At 45.1% G+C, this 23247-nt stretch overlaps 1 protein-coding gene across 1 annotated transcript in view; it reads left to right on the top strand.

Moving 5' to 3' along the window:
• Positions 1–23247, top strand: part of LOC144145356 (glutathione S-transferase 1-like) — a 45625-nt gene that overhangs the window by 5583 nt on the left and 16795 nt on the right. The window contains exons 3-4 of the mRNA XM_077676927.1: positions 2287–2428; positions 5872–6042. Of these exons, the coding sequence (XP_077533053.1) occupies positions 2287–2428; positions 5872–6042 (313 nt within the window). The remainder of the gene's footprint in view (positions 1–2286; positions 2429–5871; positions 6043–23247) is intronic.

Here is a 23247-nt window from a genome sequence, read left to right as displayed (position 1 = left end):
CTCCGCGGTCGATAAGCAGCCTTTGGTCACTCTCCACGATAGCTTCGATGCCAAGAGCAGCACCCTCAGAGTAGACGGTGATCGTCAAGCTTGCGCGGGGTGGCAGGGTGACTTGATCATCGACGATCCTTACAGCTGCACGGTGTTCGGGGTTCGGGTCCGGCGTCACGGAGTGATCGGAGGAAAAAGTTATTGATTGTAGGTTTAACGCGCCGACGCAACGCCGGCGACGAGGCGCGCCGTAGTGGAGGGCTCCGGATTAATTTTGACCACCTGGGGATATTTAACGTGCGCCGAAATCTAATCAACACGTGCGTTTTTGCTTTTCGCCTCCATCAGAAAAGCGGCCTCCGCTGCCGGGAATCGAACCCGCGACCTCGTGCTCTGCAGCCTTAGCCACTGGTCCACAGCGGCGAGTGAAAAAGTGATCGACTTGGTCTGCAGATCAATTATTGCGCCGTTGTTCTTTGTCAATTATTGTCAATTATTGCGCCGTTGTTTAGCACTTAGGCAAGACAACGAACGCGGCAGGGTTGGAGAAGCAATTCAGCTTCGCCAGGCCTATCTCTTGGGCAGTCACGCGCGTCCGCAAAGACGTTGCGTGCCGGCTTCCTTTCCGAGCTGGCGGCTGGTCGACCGCCAGTAATGGGCTGCAACGTCCCTTGAGCCTGGCCGTAACACCCGTACCCTCCTCAATTTCGGCTTACAAATCGCAGATTTTGGCTGATCGTTTGCTGTGTGCATGCGCGTAGTTCAGCTTTCGCATTTTATATCTACCTGCCGCGGTGGCTGAGTGGCTGATGCATTGCGCTGCTGAGAACAAGGTCGCGGGTTCAATTCTGGGGCGCGGCGGCCACTTTCGGCGCTTGTAAAGATCCCCAGGGGGTCAAAACTACTCCGGAGCACTCCACTACGGCGTGCCTAATCGCCGGCATTGCGTCGGCGCGGTAAACCCTACAATTGATTGATTGATTGTGGGAGTTTAACGCGCCGACGCAACGCAGGCGATGAGGCGCGCCGTAGTGGAGGGCTCCGGATTAATTTTGACCACCTGGGGATCTTTATCGTGCGCCGAAATCTCGTACACACGGGCGTTTTTGCTTTTCGCCTCCATCAGAAAAGCGGCCGCCGCGGCCGGGAATTGAACCCGCGACCTCGTGCTCAGTAGCAAACCCTACAATTACTCATCTCATATCTTGCATTTTTATTGAAGACTATACGGAAAGAGTACTTTCAAGAAGTCACAAATTTCACAGCAGTTGGCGTTTAAGCAAAAATATCATTAAAATTGAAGGAAAACCTGATTAGGAATAAATAACAAGCGTTGATTCCCAATGAAGTGGCAAAGTGTTAGTGAAAACGGTTATAAAAGTAAACGTATCGAGTATTATTCTTGACACCTTCAAAATGAGATTGACGTTATTTCACTGCAAAATACGAGGCCAGAAAATACTTTGAAGTCTGCAACTTGTAGCATGTGGCCTTCTTTGTCCCCAGATATAACTAAATTTAACAAATTCCGCTTGTGCTTCGAGATTTTCATGACAGCAGGAACAAAGAGGCAGGCACATGGCGCGAGGGGAAGAAATAAGTGAGAGATGGCTATTGGGCGAAGAGCCGTGTCTTGTGTCTTGATGCATTTTGAGGCACGAGGGTAAGGGAAAACTGGTGACGTTTGTGCCTTGGTAACACATCGTGTCGCTATTGTCGTCTATTTGTTGCAAGGCCCTGTCCGCCTCGGCCAACAGCTCTGCATTCTTGTTTACTGACTTGTTACTGATTTAGCTCTTATAGAAGCCCACTTGGCTCACGGTAGCATCGTCATACTAACATCTGTAATATAGAAAATTGGAGAGGGGATCTACGTCTGTGTTTTGAGATTCAAAACAATGTTGAGAGAGGCACTTTTCCAGTTAATTTCGCGCTTTGCAACGTTCAAAGACATAAAATGTCTTAAAATAAAAACAAATTCAAACCAGTCCTCAGAGACACAGGCATGCCCCTTGTATCTGTATCAGCTGACGTCTCCGCTTATAAGTTACGCAGCCATATACTTCGCAGCCACATAACTGCACATGTTCTTTTGTTTTTGAGCCATTAGGTGTTCTGTTTGCCATTAGTCGGCTATTTTGTGTGCCATTTGTAGGATATAGCGACACTGCATTTTTCTCGTGCTTAGTTACTTATGTTTCCGCACATTTAAATATTTCCCGTAAAATGTAAGTCTTTGTTTACTCCCGGTCACATTCGTAGTAGTTTGATTGATGTAATGTTGCCTTCTTTTAGTACTGCCATCTGTTACTACCTTCTGAATAATTACGCTCCGGAATCATCCATTTACCCAAAGGAAGTTCACAAACGAGCGCAGGTGGACCAAATCTTGTCTTTGGTTTCAAGCTTCATTCAACCGGTTGCTTCATCTTACATTGTGAGTGCCATAATTTCGTCATTACCTGAACACCTTATAAGCACCTAATAATCCCGACTTTCGACATGTCAGATTCCCTTGTATATTGCTTTACTTTTGTTCGAAAATGTCTAAGCATTACTTACAATTTCTCGACAGCATACCAACATGTCGTATGTCGGTGTAACTAGGATAACCTCCCATTATAGAGCTATTCAAAAACGTTGATTTGAAACAACTTTTTGTTATATAGTCCAACCCGTTTATAGCGAACTGCAATATGCACCGCGATTTGTTCGATATATGCAATAGTTTGATATAGCCGAACCCGCCTATAACGAGCCTATTGTCACGAGTTCGCAATGCGCAGTAGCCCCCCCCTCTCCCCCCTCCTCAACTCCAGCATTCCCGGATGAAGAAACGAACACAGTAAAGTCATTAACCATACACAACATAATCCATTTATTGCAATTAATAATGCTTCTTTTCCGCCTTAACTGCCTACTTTGCAAAAAAAAAGCGGTGATTTTTGTTTTCACTTTCGTTTTGGCGGCTACAACTGGCACACATTCTCTACACGAAACACTGTTTGCGAGTCTGCGTTCTCCAAAATCGAAGAAGCATTGGCGGAGCACATCGACTGCCGAAAGCGCTTCACTATAAGCATCGGACAACTTTCACTCGCGACATAATCGGCAACACTGGCGAGCTCTTCCCACAGTTCACCGATGCTGCTGTCTTGGTCCGGACTCGCTGACTGGGCGGGTTCCGTCGTACGTCCCACGCGTCGGAAATAGTTACGGAAAGTTTCGGCCGTCACTTCGCTCCGTGCAAGGCGCAAGGTCCCTGTCGCGGCTCCGTGGTCGCGGCCAATCCACATCTCAATCGTCACGGCGAGACCATGCATTTCGGCGTCCATTCTAGGCGCGCGGAGTTCGATATATCGGATGTGAACTTCGTTATAAGGAATATCTTTCCCATGTATTTTTATAACTGAAATATTTTTGTTCGATATTGTGGTACCGGGGTTCTTGCACCCGGCCGCGGTTCCCCAGAAAGACACCGAGCCCCCTCGATCACACCTTTACTGGGAGTCCCGCTCCGCCAAGGTACACTGCTCAGCCGATGCGGCTGCACACACGTCGCCCAGCCGAGTCCGCCATGTTCCGCCCTCGCTCCTCTCGCGCCACCTCCTCATCCTCAGCCGGCACATGTCCATCGCGCGGGATTGTCTACCGCCACTATTGCCGGATTACCACACTCTCCCCCCCTCCGAAGAAAAGGCCGACGCTGGCTGCCCTCGGCTGCAGTCGTCGGCACTCTCGAGGGACTCCCACGGCTCAGCCCGGATGGCAGTAGACCGGTGCCACAGGTGGCCTCCTAAGACCCGGGGGTCCTTGCAGAAGGTCCAAACGTGGCAAGGTCCTGTCCGCGGGCCTTGCTCCGCGGGTCGCGTCGGCACTCTCGAGGGACTCCCACGGCTCAGCCCGGATGGCAGTAGACCGGTGCCACAGGTGGCCTCCTAAGACCCGGGGGTCCTTGCAGAAGGTCCAAACGTGGCAAGGTCCTGTCCGCGGGCCTTGCTCCGCGGGGGTGGTGTCCGGCGCAGTCGTCAGCAGCTGTCCGCCTCGAGCTCCTGCTTCATCATGGCGAACTCCTCCTTGGTCATGGAGCCATCGCCCTCGCCGAGCTTCTGGAGCTTCTCCCGCGAGGCGTCGAAGTCCGGCCGCGGAGGGGCCGGGGGAATGATCATCCCGGCGTAGTCCTCGCTCTCCTCCAGGCCGTCATGGAGCCAGATGAACTCCTCGTGCTGCCGAAGCACAGAGAACTCCGGCTTCTGGAAGTCCGACAGTGTCGTCTTGGTGTGGACAGTGAACTTGACCTTGTCCCTCTCGCTGAGGGCATCCGAGATGTCCACCACCAGAGACTGGTCCGCCAGGTCGATCGTGTCTGACCGCATCTTCAGCGAGCTGTCGGTCACATTTGCCGCGGAACACCAAAACGAGGAAGAAGACCACAATGCCCTTCCTAGGAACCACGGCCGGCCCCACGTTCAGGGCGCCAAATGTGGTACCGGGGTTCTTGCACCCGGCCGCGGTTCCCCAGAAAGACACCGAGCCCCCTCGATCACACCTTTACTGGGAGTCCCGCTCCGCCAAGGTACACTGCTCAGCCGATCCGGCTGCACACACGTCGCCCAGCCGAGTCCGCCATGTTCCGCCCTCGCTCCTCTCGCGCCACCTCCTCATCCTCAGCCGGCACATGTCCATCGCGCGGGATTTTCCACCGCCACTATTGCCGGATTACCACAATATATAGCATGATTCGCTCTATCCGGGTTCGTTATAGCCGGGTTTGACTGTATACTCACGGTGAAAATGTAGAAAACAAAGCATTCAATTGAAACCAGAAAAATGGTTGGCATTTTTTGTAAACTTTATGGATAAAAGTGACGATGGGAACAACAATGAACATCTTGTTGTGTTTGCTTTAAACGATAAAACTAAACTAGTCCAAACAAGCCCGCTATCACTCCCGCCAAAGTCTCTCTTTTCTTCATTCGTCCTTCATGAAGCTCGCACAAAGCTACTGTTATCGCCAGCACCCTGCGGCCCTGCGTGATTTCCTTATTGCAGCAGATATGTCGTCCAGTTTTACCGTTACTAGTCCTTCCAGACTGTTCTCACATTGTAAAACTTCAGTGCTGAAGACATCGTTGTGTCCCGCCAACCTACAAAAATGCGGCAGATCATGTGCCCAGTGATCATTGAGTAATGTGGCGAAGTGCACGTAGCGGTGCTGCAAGCTCACCTGCATATATATATACTTTATTTCAACTACCTTCCGACCTCGGCAATACGCTGTTTCACATATAGCCACCAATACTCACAAGCCCTTCAACTCTACCAACTGTATTACGGTAAAGTGTGGATGTCAGGTGTCGCATCACGGACCTTCTTAATGCCTGCAGAAGCCACTGGAGAGTTTTAGCTGTGCGAAACGAAAGAAAAAGTCTGCTCAAGATTACTTCTGAGGTACAAACAAGGCCAGTGATGTTTTAGATTGTAAAATTTGCGAACAGACTGCAGCAAATTCTTGAAGTTACGTTTTCCATATCCTCAAACCTGTGAGGAGTACAACCCCACGTACGTTATGTATGTACCATGTTGAGCACAACCTTGTTCAACAAGACCCAGAAATGCGACCAGGTATTCAAGGTTACGCAATGACGCTCTGGTGGCTGTTATGACAACTGTTCTAAGAAATGACAGGGCAAGTCATGCCGGAAATATCTGCATGCCAAAGTACTCAGCTGTCAATAACTTTAAAACCGCCAAAGCACACCTCAGAAAGCGGTTATTTCGATTTAAAAATTTCCACACTTCAATGTGGGAATTCATACGCGCAACCATATCGTAAATGTTTATTACCTCCAAAAAATTTATTTTTGTGTTTTTGTTTAGCGCACAGCCATTGTACGAAGGAAGAAACTAGTCGGAGACGAATTGTCAGCATTTGAGGACAAGGTATTGAAGCCCCTCCAAGAAATTGTCCGGGACAAGATGTTTGTGGTGGGCAACGGACTAACAGTCGCGGACATCCGGCTTGTTTCGATTATGATGTGTTTTGTTCCGGTGAGTGTACTAATTTGATATCTCTAGTAACTCCAAACAAACTGTAACCTTTGACTGGTATCGCAGTAGTGAAAACCACAAAACCTTTAAGAGAGTTTTTAGTGAGAATAATCGGTAAATAATTCTGGTGTTAAAGCTTCTAAATAGATATCTCGCTGAGCATACACCTCTTAAATTGAACATGCACATGACTAAAATTATTTCTTGCTATGCCTAGACGCTTACTGTGGTCGCCATAAAAAGCTATGTTTTACGCAATAAGTATCTGAAGGGCTTCAGCCGCAGCATATATCTAGACAGTAGTCGACAAACAGAATGAACGAATGAAAGAAACTGTATTCTGAACAACAGGTGCAGTTGTTGGGACACCCGCCCTGTGGAGGGGATCCCTAGTCTGGGATCGCCTGGTGTACGCTGGCTGCGCGAGCCCTGTGCACCAGGTAAAGCTGGAACAAAGGGCCCTTGGAGATCAACCGTGCCGTCCACTGTTGTATTTAGGGGTTGGGGATTGGTGGCAGGTCCGGTGTTTTTTGGCACTCCCACACCTGATGGTATAAGGTACCGGGCGCTGGGTAGCAGTTGAAGGTGGCTTGATAGTCTGTTAGATGAATTGCATGAAGAAGCGTACGGTGTGGATATCTGTTAGTTTGAAGTCATCTGTACATTGTTGCTTTATCCCTTGTGAGCTGGTGGCGTGGAGCGGGGAAAAAGTGCCGTTTTTGTCGGTAGTCCGCAAAATACCTATGTAGCGCAGGAGAGGATGCGGGTTATGTGAAAGAGATGGTGACTGCCCCGTTAGAGAAATGGCCCGGTGTATGTAAGTGCGGGAAGCGGCGCGAACAGTTCAAGGAATTCCGTTCAAAGGATTCGTCTCCTGGAACTCAAACTAAACAAACTTCGGGAATGCTTAGTCTTTTAAAAAACGACGAAGTGCTGTTTTAGAAACTCGGCCTCGTGAGTAATTTCTGCAAGCTGCTTGAGATTCGGTGAGTATGGTGATTGGGTATTCGGCAGTGATGATGGCGAGGGGTATCAGGGCTTCTTTGGCCGAATCAATCGCAATGGTATTTACTGTGCAGGAGGTGATTTCTGTTCACCGTCATGCACTACACAAGTTACGTGGGCGGGATGGTGGGGATGAGGGGATGCGTCCACAAAACAGGTACTTAGCTCGTTTGCCTATGCGGCTGACATGGCTCCAGCTCGAGCAGTTGTTTTGGGCTTGTTGCACTCCGGGTGCATATTTTTTGGTATTGGGGCCACTCGTATGTCCTGTAGAATCTTCAAAGGTATGCTTGTTTTCTGATGTTGAACCGCTGTAGTAGTATAACCTCATAAATGAAGAGTTGCGCGCCCCGTCATTGTTTTCTTCAGGCGCTTTATCTGAGAAGTGTGGTGCGCTTGTTGCAAATCCTCGCAACAATTAGGTACGCCTAATTGTAATAATTTAAATGTCGACGTTTTCGAGGGCAGCCCTTGTGCAGTCTTCTAGGCTTGGCGAATAAAAAATTATATTTAGTCTGGCTTTTGCGTTAGTTTTAAGGGCCAAGAACGGTGTTCTATAAGTGATTCAACTTATATGCACTGCTTGTATTATTTTGAGCGTGTCTGGTTCTTTGAGGCCATATAGCCAATATGTGCCGCGCCGAATTATGTGTCAGCTGGTTAACAGTCTTCTCCAGGGTAGTGATTGTGTGGAACCCGTCCCAGACCCGGACCTATTCGAAAAACAGAGCAGGAGCTGTGAAACCTCCTGAAAGGAGCAGCGTTGCTCAGGAAATGTGCTCCACCAAATATATGCTGAGTTTTCCAAACACTTTTTTTTTTCTACGAACGAACACGGAAATCGTTCCTGGCAAATATGCTAAATATTATCTTCAACCAGACGCAACCAATAAAAAAAAGTAAATACTTCGGCTTGCTTTGAAATGTTGTAACATATGAGGATCGACTTTTACACCTCCTGATAGACAGGTACGTTAATAAAAATGAAAATGTGTAGTAACTATTACCGGCCCAAAAACTGTGCGTTTTTACCATATATCGTAAACCCACCTGTTTCGCAATTGGTCAAAATATAAGAGGCTGCTGCCGCGTATGTATGTATGCATAGAGAGAGAGAGAGAGAGAGAGAGAGGGGGGGGAGGGAGGGAGAGAGATAGAGAGACAGAAATAAGCGCAGGCAGTGATGAAAGCCTACCAAAGCAAAGGGAAAACGTCGTATGTCATTTTATTACCTTTGAAACAGACTAAGTTTTATCAAGGAAAGACAGAAAGTGCATATAAAACAGTGGCCATGTTTCCTTCAATCATTCTGCCGCCTCTGACATTAGTTTGAATCCACCGCCCCTAGGCCAGCGCAAATCTTCATGGCCTCGTCGGCACCCCCAGTCACCGCCACTGGGATACTAGCGGGTGCGGCCGATGGGGATGAGGGCACCGTATAGTCTCTACAAAATATATCTCTCCCCTTCTTTATGGTCAAGAACAAAGTTGAAATATTTACTAAGAGTGCACAGACAATGACTTTAGTTCACACTGGAACAACAGCCTCCCTTATGAGTAAGGCTTTTAATGAGCGTAATGAACTCAGCAAGTTCAAAAAAAACTATACTGTGACTGAGCTGGCATGTTTGGCGGTTATCTTACTAATGCCGAAATTTCACCCTTACCTTTACGGACATCCTTTTATGATTGTCACGGGTCATCATTATCTGTGTTGGTTGGTTTGACTTCGTGATCCATCCAAGAGGCTCGCCCGCTGGTCTCTCAGACTCCAAGAATACGACTTCGTTGTATCCAAAAAAAAGCGGCCGCCGACACACGGACCCTGAATGCCGTTCCCGGCTACCAATTGTAATGACGGCGCCCTACGCCGATAATTTCGACGGCTACCTTGCACCAGTATCTGTGGAATTTCCAAACAGTTGAAACCTTTTGATGAGAGCAACAGAACGATCCCAAGCTGGCCCCATTCTTCACCACTGCTCGTATATGCGCACTTTCTATAGGATTTCCCGCTCAATTTAGTCCAGGCGCCCATGAATATAATCCCAGCGCCAGTGAATATATTCCAGGTGCCAACCAATATAATCCAGGCGCTAACCAATATTTTCCGGGAGGAGGACAACATTGTTTTCCACATCACGTAAACAAGTAAATCAACAGCACCTATTTCATACTTATGACGCCAGTACTCTTGATTTGCAAACCTCATTCTAAGTCACGTGAAGAAGTTATGATCCTTGTAGTCGCGGGACGTCATAAGGACTCATGTTAAGGATTACAAGGTATTTTTTTACATGAAGCAAACAAACAATGGAAGAGAATTTATTTGATGCCTAGAATGCCATTGCTTGTGATGTAAAAAATGGCATGCTTAGTCATGTGACTAACTCATGATTCGTCAGGGATCATGCGAGATCATAAGGAATGATGTTCACCATGACAACATCGCTCACCATGTTCACCATGACAACAAGTAACTCAACAACGATCATTTGACACCAATGAATCCAATTCTTCTGATGTAAAAAAGGGATGGTAAGTGGCGTGACTAATTTATGATCCATAAAAGTCCGGCATAATCATAAGAAATTACGTTCACCGTGTCAAGACTCTTTTGCACATCCCGCAAACAAGCAATTCAACAGCGTTTTTTGTGACTATAATGCCAATACTTGTGATGTAAATTTTTTATGGTAAGTCACCTGACTAATTCATGATCAATAAAAGGCATGCGACATAGTGAGGCATCTTGTTCACTATGCCGTGATTCATTTTGCACATCACCTGAATTAGAAATTCAACATCATTCATCTGATACCTATGAAACCAATATTTATGATGCAAAAAACGTCGTGGTAAATCACGTGTCTAGTTCATGATTCATAAAAGGCATGCGATATTATAGGGAATCACGTTCACCATGACAAGATTCTTTTGCGGATCATGCAAACAAGCAATTCCACAGCGTCCACTTGGCACCTATGATGCCAATAGTTGGGTTGTAAGAAATGTCACGGTACGTCCCTTGACTGATTCAGGATCCATATGAGTCACGCGGCATCATAAAGAATCATGTTCACTATAGCAAGATTCTTGTACATCACGTTAACAAGTAATTCAACAGGGTTTATTTGATACCTACGAGGGCAATACTTGGAATGTAAGGAACTTCATGGTAAGTCACGTGACTAATTCATGATTCATAAAGGTGTTGCGAAATCATGAGTAATCATGTTCACCCTGACAAGATTCTTTTTTCCATCACGTAAACAAGCAATTCAACAGCGTTTATTTGATGCCCAGATGCCAGTAATTGGGATGTAAGAAATGTCATGGAAAGTCCCGTGACTGATTCAGCATCCATATGAGTCGTGCGACATTACAAGAAATTATGTTCACCATGACACGAGTCTTTTTGAATATCACGCGAACAAGTAATTTTACAGCTCTCATTTGATACCTGCTATGCCAATACTTGTGATGTAAAAATGTCATGGTAAGTCACGTGAATAATTCAGAATGGATAAATGTCATGCGACATCATAAGGAATCGCGCTAAATATGACAAGATTCTTTGGCCTTCATGTAAACAAGGAAATAAACAGCGTTTATTTGATTCCTTGTTGCCAATACTTGGGATGTAAAAAACGTCATGGCAAGTCACGTGATTAATTTATGATTCATAGGAGTTATGGGAAATCATAAGGAATGATGTTCACCGCGACAAGACTTTTTAAAAGCACCTAAAGAAGTAATGCGACAGCCTTCATTTGATGCCTAAGATGCCAATACTCGTGATGCAATAGACCTCATCGTAATTCACGTGGGTAAATCATTGTACGTGGAAGTCATGCGACACCACTATGAATCATGTTTGGAATGGCAAGATTGAATAGCGAATATTCGATACCTATAATGCCATTATACATGAGGTAATAAACGTCATGGTAAGTCACGTGACTAGCTAACCATCCGCAGGAGTGATGCGACATCATTAAGAGTCATATTCACAATGGCATTATTTTTTCGCGCGTAACGTAAAAAGCAAGTCAATAGCGTTCATTTAATGCCGGTGAAGCGGTTGCTCGTACAAATGCAGGTGATCTATTAAACCTCATGGTAAGACATGGTACTCTTTTGTGGTCGCACATGATATAAGGGGTGTTCTGTTTGTGTTCGTCACATGACTCACGCCTACACTGGCTGTTCAAAATCATTTCCGCACCAACTGGATAATTTTGAGTGGTACTAGTCCTGCACCTGTAACTTGAGAGCTGTATTATGGGAATGTCCTCCATGAGACAAGGTGAGGAGCCATTGAAATGCGTTTGATTAATATTTATGGCGCCAGAATTTAAAGCAGCCGTCATACAGGTAATGTCAGAATCACAGCACTATTTTTTTCGAGAGTTAAGTGTTTTGGCAGAGGCTCCGTCAAAACAGCGCATGACGAAAGGGCACGCGACAGAAGAGCACCGACATAACAGCATGGCGTCAAAAGGGCACGCGACAAAACAGCACGCGACAAAACAGCACGGCGTCAAAAGCGCACGCGACGGAAGAGCACACGGACAGAACAGCACAGCGTCAAAACAGCCCAGCGACAGAAGGGCACGAATTTTATGGAATGCCTAACTGGGCAATTGTTTAGATTTTAAAGCGTATACAAACATTATAGAGGGCGGAAGATGCTCTGTAGGAGTTCCTCTTCACGTTCCGCTGCTCTTTCTTGTATAGAACCAAAAAATTCAAAAAGATAAGACGAAAGGTCTGGCTATCTGAACCTCAAAATGGCTTTTGTTTCCTTTTCAACATCAAGGTTTATAGAAACGATCCCTTGTACTAATCGTTTTAAAGTAGCCGTTCAATTTTTGGGGTTATTATCAGAGTATAATATAATAAAAATAATAAAAATAACAACCTATTGCCTTGAGACCCCCTTACAAAAATTTTTGCAAGTCTCTGCGTATCACAGTTCTTTCGATTCTATTCAAATATTTCTAGCCTTGCAGTTCCGATTGAATGTAGAGGTGCCACAATATGTGGAAGCTCTCTTCCACATTACGCGACTCGGCGTTGCCTACACATTTTTTTGTTTAAAAAATGCCGCAGCGTGCACTGCAAAAGAATGGCGGCCCCCTTCCTTCGTCGGAGACCAGTCTGTTGCATCTCACATTTATTTCCCAATTTCCCGCTGAAAGGTCTCCAAGACTGGTAGGCCCGGAACGTTTCGTCCCCACGCTTCCACATCGTTCCCAAAATGGGCCGCCCGTGCTAGAAATGGCGGCGGAGTCTAAAGTCAACGCCCGCGCTACGAACCAAAAGGAAATGCGGTGCGCCCGGAATGCGATGCTCAGTCAGTATCCATAACGCGAGGATCTCTGGTTCAATACCGACCACGGCCTTAGGGGCTGGGGATGTTGGCGTCTCATGTCGTCGTCTTCGTCGTCGTAATCGTTGGCTCGCGTAGTCATGGTGCTAAAAAACAGGAAAAGTCGTTTGCGCCTTGCGCGAGAACGTAACGCGTAATAAAAAAACCGGGACACTCGTTTACCTCTCGCGCTGGAGCGCTTCGTAACGATTATTAAAAAAACACCGGTACACTAGTTTACGCCTCGCGCAAGAGAGCTTCGTGCTTCAAAGACAAGAGGCTTTTACAGCAACGCTGTATACCTCTAGCCCCAGTGGTTTCATCTCCCTTTGAAAAACGCCAAGGCGCCAAAATACACTTTTCCACTGCATGCATCGCCCCACCTCAGGTTTCACGTTAGTGGAAATGGCCCGGGATTTTTTTCTTTCCAATTCTTGTTATTGTGTTGTTCACTGCCGCCGCTGAAACCGTGCCACCCTCGGGCCTTTGAGGTGGCACAGTGTTAGGTTTCCGGTTTCATGGCGTTTCTGGTTTATGGTTTCATGCCCTCCCGAACCACAGTTATTTGTCAGGCTTCGAGGCTTTTTGGTAAGAGTGACGGCCAAAGCTCGGCCTAACCAGTTCTGCTGTTAAAATGACTGTGAAAATTCACCACCCCGCGCATGCGGAGAGCAAGAGGAAGATGTTTCCAGCGTGTTATTTTAGACTGCCCAATATACTGCAGGCTAAAACATGAACTCTACCACAAACAATAGCAGTAGCTAACCATATTATGGTGGGTCCAGAAACCATAAGGCCTGACGCTGGACGTCAAAATAAGGTTGTCCGTGCCTTCAATGCATTCTTTAACTCAACAGGTATCCCTTCGAACTAATAACGGATAGTTTAAGCCTTTTACCGCGAATTCCTGAATACGAACACACAAGGACCAACTAAACCTCGGGAACCTCGTGGACGATATCGTGTACTTGTGATATCTTTAATTGTATCTATGGATCTTCGTTCAGCGAAATGGAGAAGCCGGGGTTTACTGGCTTCCAACCCTTCCTCTGAATAAACCAGTTAACCCAGCTACCTACTTATTTTCAAAAAGGCCTAGGTGGGTTCCAAGGCAAAAAAATCTTACACATAGCTTGCCTTGCACCAAGGATTCAATACATGGCATTGCGTACACTGCGTAAACCTACAGTGCCGAAATATTTACACTATAAACAATACAATGTTCTCTCGAATGTGTACCTTGTAAAAAATTGGAAAATTCAAATTCGCTAGATACGAGGATAAGAAATTATAGCAACCACCACACAAAGTTTGAACATATTAGCGAACAGTGTTTGCGAAAGAAGAAAAAATCCCGTACCATCTCCACTCACGTGAAACCTGGGGAGGGGCAAAGCATGTAGTGTATAACAGTATTCTTGGTGCCTTGGCGTTTTTGCCCACGGAGATGAATCCTTTTGGGGGTAGAGCCTAGAGGTATACAGCTTTGCTGAAAAAGTCTCGTTTCTTTGAAGCAGGAAGCGTTCTAGAGCGAGGCGTTAGAAAACGAGTGTCCCGGTGGGTTCTTTTAGTACGCTTTTTTTCCCATGGTGATGTAACTTTCTAGCGCAAGTCGTTGAAAAACGAGTGTTCCGGTGTTTTAGCACCGTGACTACAATGACGACAATGACAGGAGACGCAGAAAGCCCGAGCCCCTAAAAAAAACATCGAGCAAATACACATAACCTAGTACGATGATTGGCTTAACGTACAGGACAGCGATTGCGAATAAAACAGAATCAGACCATTGGCTTTAACCTACCATAAATGGCTTCAGTGTAGCAGGTTGCAAACTAAACAGTATATACGCAGACACTGCGGAAAGCAATGTAGTTATTCAATTCAACGCAAATTATTCTTGCACAGCTGATATTCAAGGCGAAACCCTTCCACTGTGTGAATAAAACCATAGCGGTGGTTTTAAACAAGTAAGCCTACAATCAGTTAATGCGCTGAAATAAACCGCCACCAAATAAGCCTATCTTAGCGAACGGAGTTTCGTAGAAGGGGGATTCTGTCAAGACGTTTCGTTGAATAAATCGTACACATCTAGAGAAGCGTCTTTTGGGTGGATGGACAAAAGATAAGCGAGGTTGTTCTATTACATTCACGCTTACTGCATTTAAAGTTGGTATTTCGACAGCAATCTTGTGTTCCTAATTTGTTGTACACTGTAGGCATCCATACCGCTCATCTATTTCTTTCAAAACAAATTTATAACTATGAAGGGCTTAGCTCTTTGGGCTTCTGCGGAATAGTTGCATGCATTTTTTTTAACATGACAAAAATGTATGCCTTCTTTCAGTGGCTGCCTTTCAAATGCTACATGCAAACACGGCTCCAGTACACAAAAAATAATCAGTCATTTAATGAGGAAGACAGCTGAAACACAAAGCTTTCTCTGGTTTAAATGAAGAAAGTGGGTGCTTACGATTCGTTTCTTTAAATTTGGTTTATTGGGATGTTAGAGTGGCTTGGAGTATAATTCGATGGAGAAAGCAAGCCATTCCGAACTATTAGAAATGTTCTCGCTCGCAATTCTGCGTTATTTTAGGCCAGCGGATGGTTATGCGGCTTTTCCCAAAATGTACATTTATTTGTGGAATATGAGCCGACATATTTAAAGCTTTCAGTCAATTTTGTTCTTTATTTCTTTTTTTCTGGGGACTTAATTTATAGAACAAATCAGTGATAGTAACATCGTGTATTTTGTTTTTATTGGTTTCTTGTAACGACGTATTGCCGTTTTTTTTTTTGAGCAAAGCTTTGAGCAACCTGCGACAACAACTGAGTAATATAGCCACGGCCTGCGTAATTGGAGTGAGTGCGTGTTGAATATCGTTTAAAAGAAAGTTCAACCAATGAAAAAGGATCGACGAGCGATTCTCATTAAATAATCGCAGAAGACATTGTTTCAAAAAACACGCGCCATTATAATTTCACGATTAAAATCATGTTTTCATTGTTATTTTCCGGGATTTTCTATTTCAGTCTTTGTTAATTTTAGAATATTTAGAAGATGCAAACTTTTTATTTGGTTAAGTAATTTTTGTAAGCTTGTTCTTTCTATTCTTGGGCGTTCAAAACTTAATTGGACCATCTGCCTCCAGTCACGCTGTTGTAAAGATGAAATGTGTCAGCTTGTTTTGCTTTAGTCTTGCGTATGTTTTCGTAGTACCTGCGAAAGTCTCTAGGTTATTTCTGCCAGGAATGCCGCAGATGAGAGGGGGGAGGGGGGAAGGGAGTGTAGGTGGCGGCTGAAGAGCCCCAGGGAAATAATTGTGAAGCTATTGTACAGGACACTTTAGACTCGCCAACTTCACGTGCGTGTCTCGGCTCGCGGGGGAAAGGTCGACGAACCCAAATTCCAAGGAAGGAGTCCCGGGCGCCCCGCGGGCCAGTGACGGTCGTCATTGCATTGGCGTGGGTCGTCATCTTTTGGAGGGGAAAAACCTGATGCGGTGGGAAAATGGGAGTGTACACGAAGACGTTGAACAGAGAGGCCAGCCGGCTTGAGCTGATAGCTGGCGGGTTGCCAGAGTGTAGTTATCGCCTTGCAATATACGCAAACAAAGTTGTAATAAACGAGTGATTGGATAAGCAATAACAATATAATGAGCGGGAGAGTTCAATCTCGTCTGCATCGTCGGTGCAGCCGCAACGAGTCCCAGTGTCCCCCTCGGGGGTCACGGAATCCGCACAAAAAAAGAACGCGAATGATATAACGCGAGTAAATCAAGGCAGCCGCTGCTTGAGCTGGCGAACATGGGTATGTCGGGCACGATAATTAAAGTGATGAAAATGAGTGGAAAAACAAGCAAGAAGGGGGCCCTCCAGCCGGTATCCGGACATTTCGTTGTAGGAGGACATGTCGGTGCAGCACATTTCGGTGCGGTCATTTCGGTGCACTAGAGTGAACTAGAATCCCTCTAGGTGCACGGACATTGCGGTAGGTGGACCACGAAAAACCCGAACGCCTTTTTCCAGTCTAAGAATCCTCCTCACAAAACTATCGTGCTATTTGCACTCGTGTTCACAATCCCTCCGCTCAAATACACACGTCAGCATTTGCCCCCGTCCGTGTAACCTCGACTGCGCCCTCTCCTCAGTGAAAACGAGGGGAGGGTCGGCTTTTGATGCACCCAAGAGGAACAAAGGGGCAGTGCCATCCCTGCGCCGGACTATACAATGGCCTGCCCCCCCCCCCCCCCCCCCCCGACACAACAGCAACAAACGGGTATTACAGGGCATGCGCGGGGACGTACAATGCGTGCACGCGCTTTCAAAAAAATCCGTTCTTTCCTCACGACAATATCGCAGGCTTGTCTGTAGAAAAAACAAGGGACAACAGTGTTTGAAAATTCAATTTATTGTGACAACGCAGTTTACATAAAACTTTTCATAAGATTTTCTGCATTTTTGGGGGCAAATGAATGTTTGTAAAGCTGCTTTCTTTGTATAGGTAGAGTGCCTTTTATTTTTAGCAACTATCATTAAGAATGCATTATACCGTAGTAAACACCGCCGAAATGCCTTAGCTGATTTGCGTTCCCAGACAGTTTATCGAACGCTGTTTTATCGAAAAATTGTCCGTTTTATCGAACGCTGTTTTATAGAAAGCCGTTTTATCGAACCACCTACGTCCGTTTTATCCAAAGTGTGGTTTTCGACTTTCATTGAAATTTTCGGGGTTTATTTTGTTTCACTCGCCATCGCATAACTTAAGCTGGAGTTAGCTTCATCTTAAATTATCTCTGCCGCGCATTACATACAAAAAACTGCCTGTTTATGTTAACACGTCTTTCCCGTGTTTTCTATCCCCTTTGTTTTATTAGTTCTTTTAATTTTCGCACCTTCAATGATTGCACTCAAGCATGTATGTCCCTTTTGTTTGTATTAAAGAATTTGCCACATTAGTAGCAAGCTTAACCCAGTGGGCAATATTCCTTAGATGTGTATCGGTGTACTTATGTTGGTGTTGCCAAATATATGGTTTATCATTATGTGATCCAAAGTCATGTCCTCCCCCAATTTTTCTAGAGTCGTGGTTTGCACGGGACTCCTACTCGGACCATGTGGTCACATTGTTTGCATCTGGAAAAATATTGTGCCAAGAACTTCGGAAAGCTTAGTGCGATATGAATGGAACAGGGGAGGGGTTCCGACAGTGAAAGCGAGGCCCCAACAGAGGTGGTGGAGTCTAGGAGAACTCGTCACAAGGGAACCCGTCACAGCCAACTCGTCAGGGGTCATGGGTGAACTCCGCAAGCAGGACAAGTCGTCATATGTCATCTCGCACTAGGGAAACTCGTAGCTTGGGACAACTCGAAAATTGGCCACCCCACCACAATTTATGCTTTTCGTTAATCATGCTCAAATAAAAAAATACAGCATTTCGCATAATTGTCCACTCACGCGTGAGCACTCTTACACCCATCATTCGATTCACCATTACGTTTCCCTGGTGGCCCTGGAGGAGCACGCCAGACCAGAAAGTGCATTTTGTTGGTTTTTGGGGTGCTTTGTTCAGCTAATCGCACGGGCCATATTAGATTTTCTTTGCTCGTTCTCAATTTTTTTCAATTTTACATTTTCATTTCTAGGTAATCGGGTGACGGCGCTGTATTGAGCAGACCTTCACGATTTCGCTATTTTTTGTGTTTATTATTTTTATCACACTGTTTTTTATGCCTTATAATAAAAGGGTAAAAGAGTATGAGCTAAAAACCCCAGACATGCTGGGGGGCGACGAGGGGATGGGGGGAGAGATGAAAACTAACCAACCTGCAGTATGGTGATTAATTTTATAACTAACCTTTTTATCGTTAGTTCTAAGCAAGGCATCGAGAACACTGGGGCAAGTATTGATAACCTCCTAGCAACTGAACCCAGTTCCCATTAACAATTAGGAAGGCAAAAATCGGGAAACACTTTTGCTAGCGTTTCAGTTAGGTATTTGGCATTGGACTCACGAGCGCCAAGAAGTGCCTTACTTAAGTAGAACATACGTTTCGAAATATTTAGATTGTCTGTCGACACGGAAGCGGTGTATACAAAAAAGTACGATGCATATCGACTCCGAGGCATTCTAGTCTATACGCCACAAAGCTGTAAAATGTTTCGGATCAGAGGAGGGACTAGAGACACAAGGAGATTTGTTATGGCAGTACCATCTGCGCAATGAACGGAACAAAAAAAATTGTTTACACAAATTTCGCGCATCACACAAACAAAAGAAAGCACGCTCGAAAGAAAAGACAACTAGTACAAAGACTACAAATTCTGTTAAGTAGGCTCGCCAGCTGTGGAGACAAGATTTGCTAATTACATAGCAAGGAGGAAACTAAAAAAATGTACTGCAAATTTGGTTGCAAGAAACGGCTTGAAAAAACAGTTTCGGTAAAACGGCTTCGATAAAACGTCCGTCGATAAAACGGCCTTCGATATAACGGCGTTCGATAAAGCGGCTTCGATAAAACGGCATTCGATAAAACGGCGTTCGATAAACTGTCCGGACCCCGCTGATTTGCTTGCCGTAAAAACTTATGGTCCCTATATCGAACTTATGGACCCAGAACTTATGGCCCCGGAACAAATGATCCCGGGCACCTCATCGGGCAAAATGATTCCACAAAACCTTACGTTGGCTCTTTGTTTAAATTTGTGAAGTGGTGTATCGCCTTCTGTAAAAAAAACTGTCAGCAAACCATCGCTTCATTTTAGTATGCATTTTTTCGGAAATGCAATTGCATGGCGTAACACAGTTGGCCGGTTTCATGTTATTTTTGTTTTGTGTGTTTCCGCCGTTATTTTCCGGATTTTCATTTCATTCTTTGTTGTAGATGTTTGAAAATACATTTTTATTTCTTTAGTTGTTTGTAAAATCTTTTACTTTCGTATTTCTTTCGTATTATTTATTTATTTATTCATTTATTTATTTATTTATTTATTTATTTATTTATTCATTTATCTATTTATTTATTTATTTATTTATTTATTTATTTGTTTATTTATTTTGTACTTATAAAAATTCCACACCACAATTTATTTCTATTTACGCTATTATAACTATTAAACCGTTACATACGCTAATTATATTTTTTCGCTAGTTCTTCCCACCCCTCTCCGAGGTTTTCCTTGTCACGGCAACTGCACTAACAGCAACTACGTCCAGGCACGGCCAGACTCCACGCTCCTTTCTCACTCAGGAAGACAGTTTTTGAGTACGCCCGTGTTCCAGGAAGCCGCACCTGTCGCGAGGAACCGCCGCGAGTAAGAGAGGTTGGTGACAGGCAGAGTTCCGAGACATATGCACGCTTTATTACGACTACCTCTCGCACCATCGGCTGGGCCACTGGTCCAACGTGGCTATCACGACATTCAGCACCATGACAAATTTCTTCTAAAGAGGGCAACGAGGGCCAGCTCAAGCAAAAGAAGTATTCTACCGAAGAGAACCCCCTACACTCCCCCCCCCCCGCCCACTCCTTCCTGTTTGATCTCGCTTTTTAAGGGGCGTCCCAAAAAAGGCAAGTCTGGCGGCGTGGTGCATCAACTTGCATCAATAGTTGGCTTTTCAGTGAACCATGACAATGACTGTCTTTGGTTCTCGCAATTTCTGGGTAAGTAAAGCCGTCAGAAAGACGAGCGAAAACATGTTTTCGTATTTGCGCAAAACAACCGCATATATTTGTGCTCAAATGCAATTCCGAACAATAAAGTTCGTTGTTGATTGTGGGTGACCAGTTTCGATGAGCTCACCTGCTGCCCTTAGCAAATGTTACGCTCCCGCAACACACCAGCAAAATTAACAAATCATGTTAGCAGCAGTCTTCTAAACCCTGCCGCAAGAAACGAGGCGTATTATTAGCTACATTGCATATTTTTAGAGAAAAACAAAAGTATCTAAGCTGCAAGCTGCCGAATTATCAAGGTCGAAAATCTTTATTAGCGCCGCTTCGCTTGATCCGAAGGGTAGATATCCAAGCCTTTCATGTAGAGAGCGCCGTAACGCAGCATAGCTAACGAAATATACCATTCATCGTGTAAAATTCTTTTTTGAAATAGCGATAAATCGGCGAGCGTGATGCACTAGTAGAGCTCTATGTTTTCTGACATTCAGCAGTACCGACCCACTTACATTTTAGATACTGCACATAACCTAAATAATACTGCCACTGTAAATAGGCTCCCCGCACAGGCTCAAGTGGCATTCGCTTCACAAACTTTAATAAACAGAAGAACAAACCAAAGGAAGCACGGGAGAACACACACGTACGATGACAAATTTGTATGCAGCATTTAACTCAAGTAAATTCAGCCTTAGCAAATATATTATACAGGGTGATCAAAGTTAAGTCGACAGGTTTTTTTTATTATGCGTTTACTTTTGCGTGAAGACCACCTATACAGTGAGGTTATGCGTCCAGGGGTACACAAATGAGGTGCTAAATTTTGATGTAGGTGACCTAATTAACTAAAATTGAATAATTAATTTTTTGTGGCTGCAGTAAGCAGGCATGTTTGTATTGAGAAGTCCAATGCAGTTTCATTTGGCAGAATTCTTCTAGCGCATCCGTACTCCGATATATCGAACCGTGAAGTTTAATTACCGTTCGCATGATGACTCATGCCAGACAGTGACGTCTGGCGCAAAGCTCCTCCCTTTTGTTCTGTTTCGATTGCGGTTCTGAGTACTGCAGATTGCGATAACACCAGCCAAGACTGAAAGGGTGCCAGTTATCACTTTTTCTTATGCCTCCTCCGCGTTGTCGAACTAAACACCGTACACAGCAGGCGCGTCACAAAAGGGAGGAGCTTTGCGCTGGTCTTCACTGTCTTGCATGCGTAATCATGCGAACGGCAATTAAACTTCACGGTTCGACATCTCAGAGTACGAATGCACTATAAGAATTCTGTCAAATGGAACTTTGTGGAAACACGATTGCCTCTAAATTTTTAATACAAACATGCCTGCTTATTGAAGCCGCTAAAAAGTTAATTCAACAATTTAAGTTAATTAAGCCACGGACATCTATAGTTACCACCTCACTGTGTGTCCCCCTTGGTGCATAACCTCACTGAAGCGGTGGTCTTCACGCATATCTAAGCATCTTATTTTAAAAATAAATGTCGACTTAACTTTGATCACCCTGCATATAGACAGATGCAAAATACATTGTGCACAAATACAGACATATAAATACAAATACACTGACCCCCTCTCTCCTTCTCTCATAGAGGCGCTCATGCATAGGTGCAGTAGTGGTGGGACCATTTTTCCTACTTTGAAGTTTGGACCATTTGTTCCTCGACTATTTGTTCCCGGACCTTGACTTCCGGGGTCGTTTGTTCCGGGGCCATTTGTTCCGGGACCATTTGTTCCGGGACCATTTTTTCCGCGACCGGCCTATGGTGCGAGAAAATCAACACGGTCGCTGCTTGAGCCCGCGCGCGTGCCCTTGTCATACCCGTAATTTCAAGTTTTGAAAAAAAAAAACACAAAAAAAAACAAATTGAGCGAAGGCGTGCCTCAAACGACCACGTAATTCGCGGGTCGAGTGGGAGAGGGCAGCAATAGTTGGATGACAGAGGCTAGAGCAGTGTTGGGGCCGGAAGTTCTAGGCCCGGCCCGACCCCGCCTGGTAGAGACACGGCCAGGGCCAGGCCCGAGCCCGACAAAACATTAATAGAAAAGCTCAGGCCCGGCCCGAGCCCGACAGCATTGATTAAAAGGAGCTTGAGTCCACGCACTGTTTTCTAAGCTCAGCCCGAGTCCGCCAGACTCCAAACATGAGCCCTCAAAGTTTGGTCTTTTTAGCCTAAAATAGGCTCAGAAGTAATATATTGAATTTACACTTATTCAATACTTAGACCCATATCTGTACAACATAAATATCCTGACCTAAAAAATGTATCTTTACGGAAAATATTGGTAAAACAGGCGCTGTATTTGCGACAGTCTCCGAACCTCAAGCACAATGAGGATCGCTTAAGTGATGCTGATAAAAGTGGATATTTTTATTTATGCATTTCTTGGACATATATGCCACGTTTCGTTATTTTATTCAATTCTCTTCCCAAAGAACTCTTTTTCTACTTGTTTTTGACGCGCACACTCTGACGAGAGCTAGTTGAACGTGTACTTCTCTCAATTTAATTTGCCAAGTTTCGTTGTCGGTTTGCACCAGGTGTCTATCCAAGTAGACCTAAGTTCCTCCCATGCTCACAAAGTTTTCTACTCAAAAAGTCGCTTTATCGGCACAAAAGCATCTGTATAAAAAGCTTTAAGAAAGACACACGGGTACGTTAGCTAATCTTTGGTGTTATGGTCTGCACAAAGTGCAATGTCCAGGTCACATTTGTTGTTGTTTTTTTAGTTTGAAAAACAGAGGAAAGCGACAATCATGTACTCTACTACCAGAGTGCTCTCGTTTTGTGACCCGTCCCCTCCCACTATGCTGATGAAGCCCATACGTTTTCTTTTGTTGGCTTGAAGGCTTTCTGAGTGTAATACGTCATTTTGTTATTTTTATAGCATCGCCTTGGTGACAGACTGACAGCACTTCGCTTTTTTTTTTGTTTTCCACCCAAATAATAACCCAAATGATCAATGAGCCGAATTTTTTCTTGTCAACATTCTAAATCTGCGGCAAACGACTGCCGGGATTCAGGGTCTGCCCGGGCCGGCTCGGCCCAAAAAGTGTTTTTGTTCAAGCCCAAGCCTCGTCCGGGCCCGAGACAATGCATGCTGCGCGGCCCGAGCACGGCCCGTGGGCCGGGCCGGG

Source organism: Haemaphysalis longicornis, unplaced genomic scaffold (assembly GCF_048455015.1).
Source record: "Haemaphysalis longicornis isolate Haplotype H1 unplaced genomic scaffold, Haemaphysalis longicornis Haplotype H1 scaffold_7, whole genome shotgun sequence".
Taxonomy (NCBI): Eukaryota; Metazoa; Arthropoda; class Arachnida; order Ixodida; family Ixodidae; genus Haemaphysalis; species Haemaphysalis longicornis.
The sequence above is the reverse complement of the archived record's forward strand: the minus strand, read 5'-3'. Positions and strand labels throughout refer to the sequence as shown.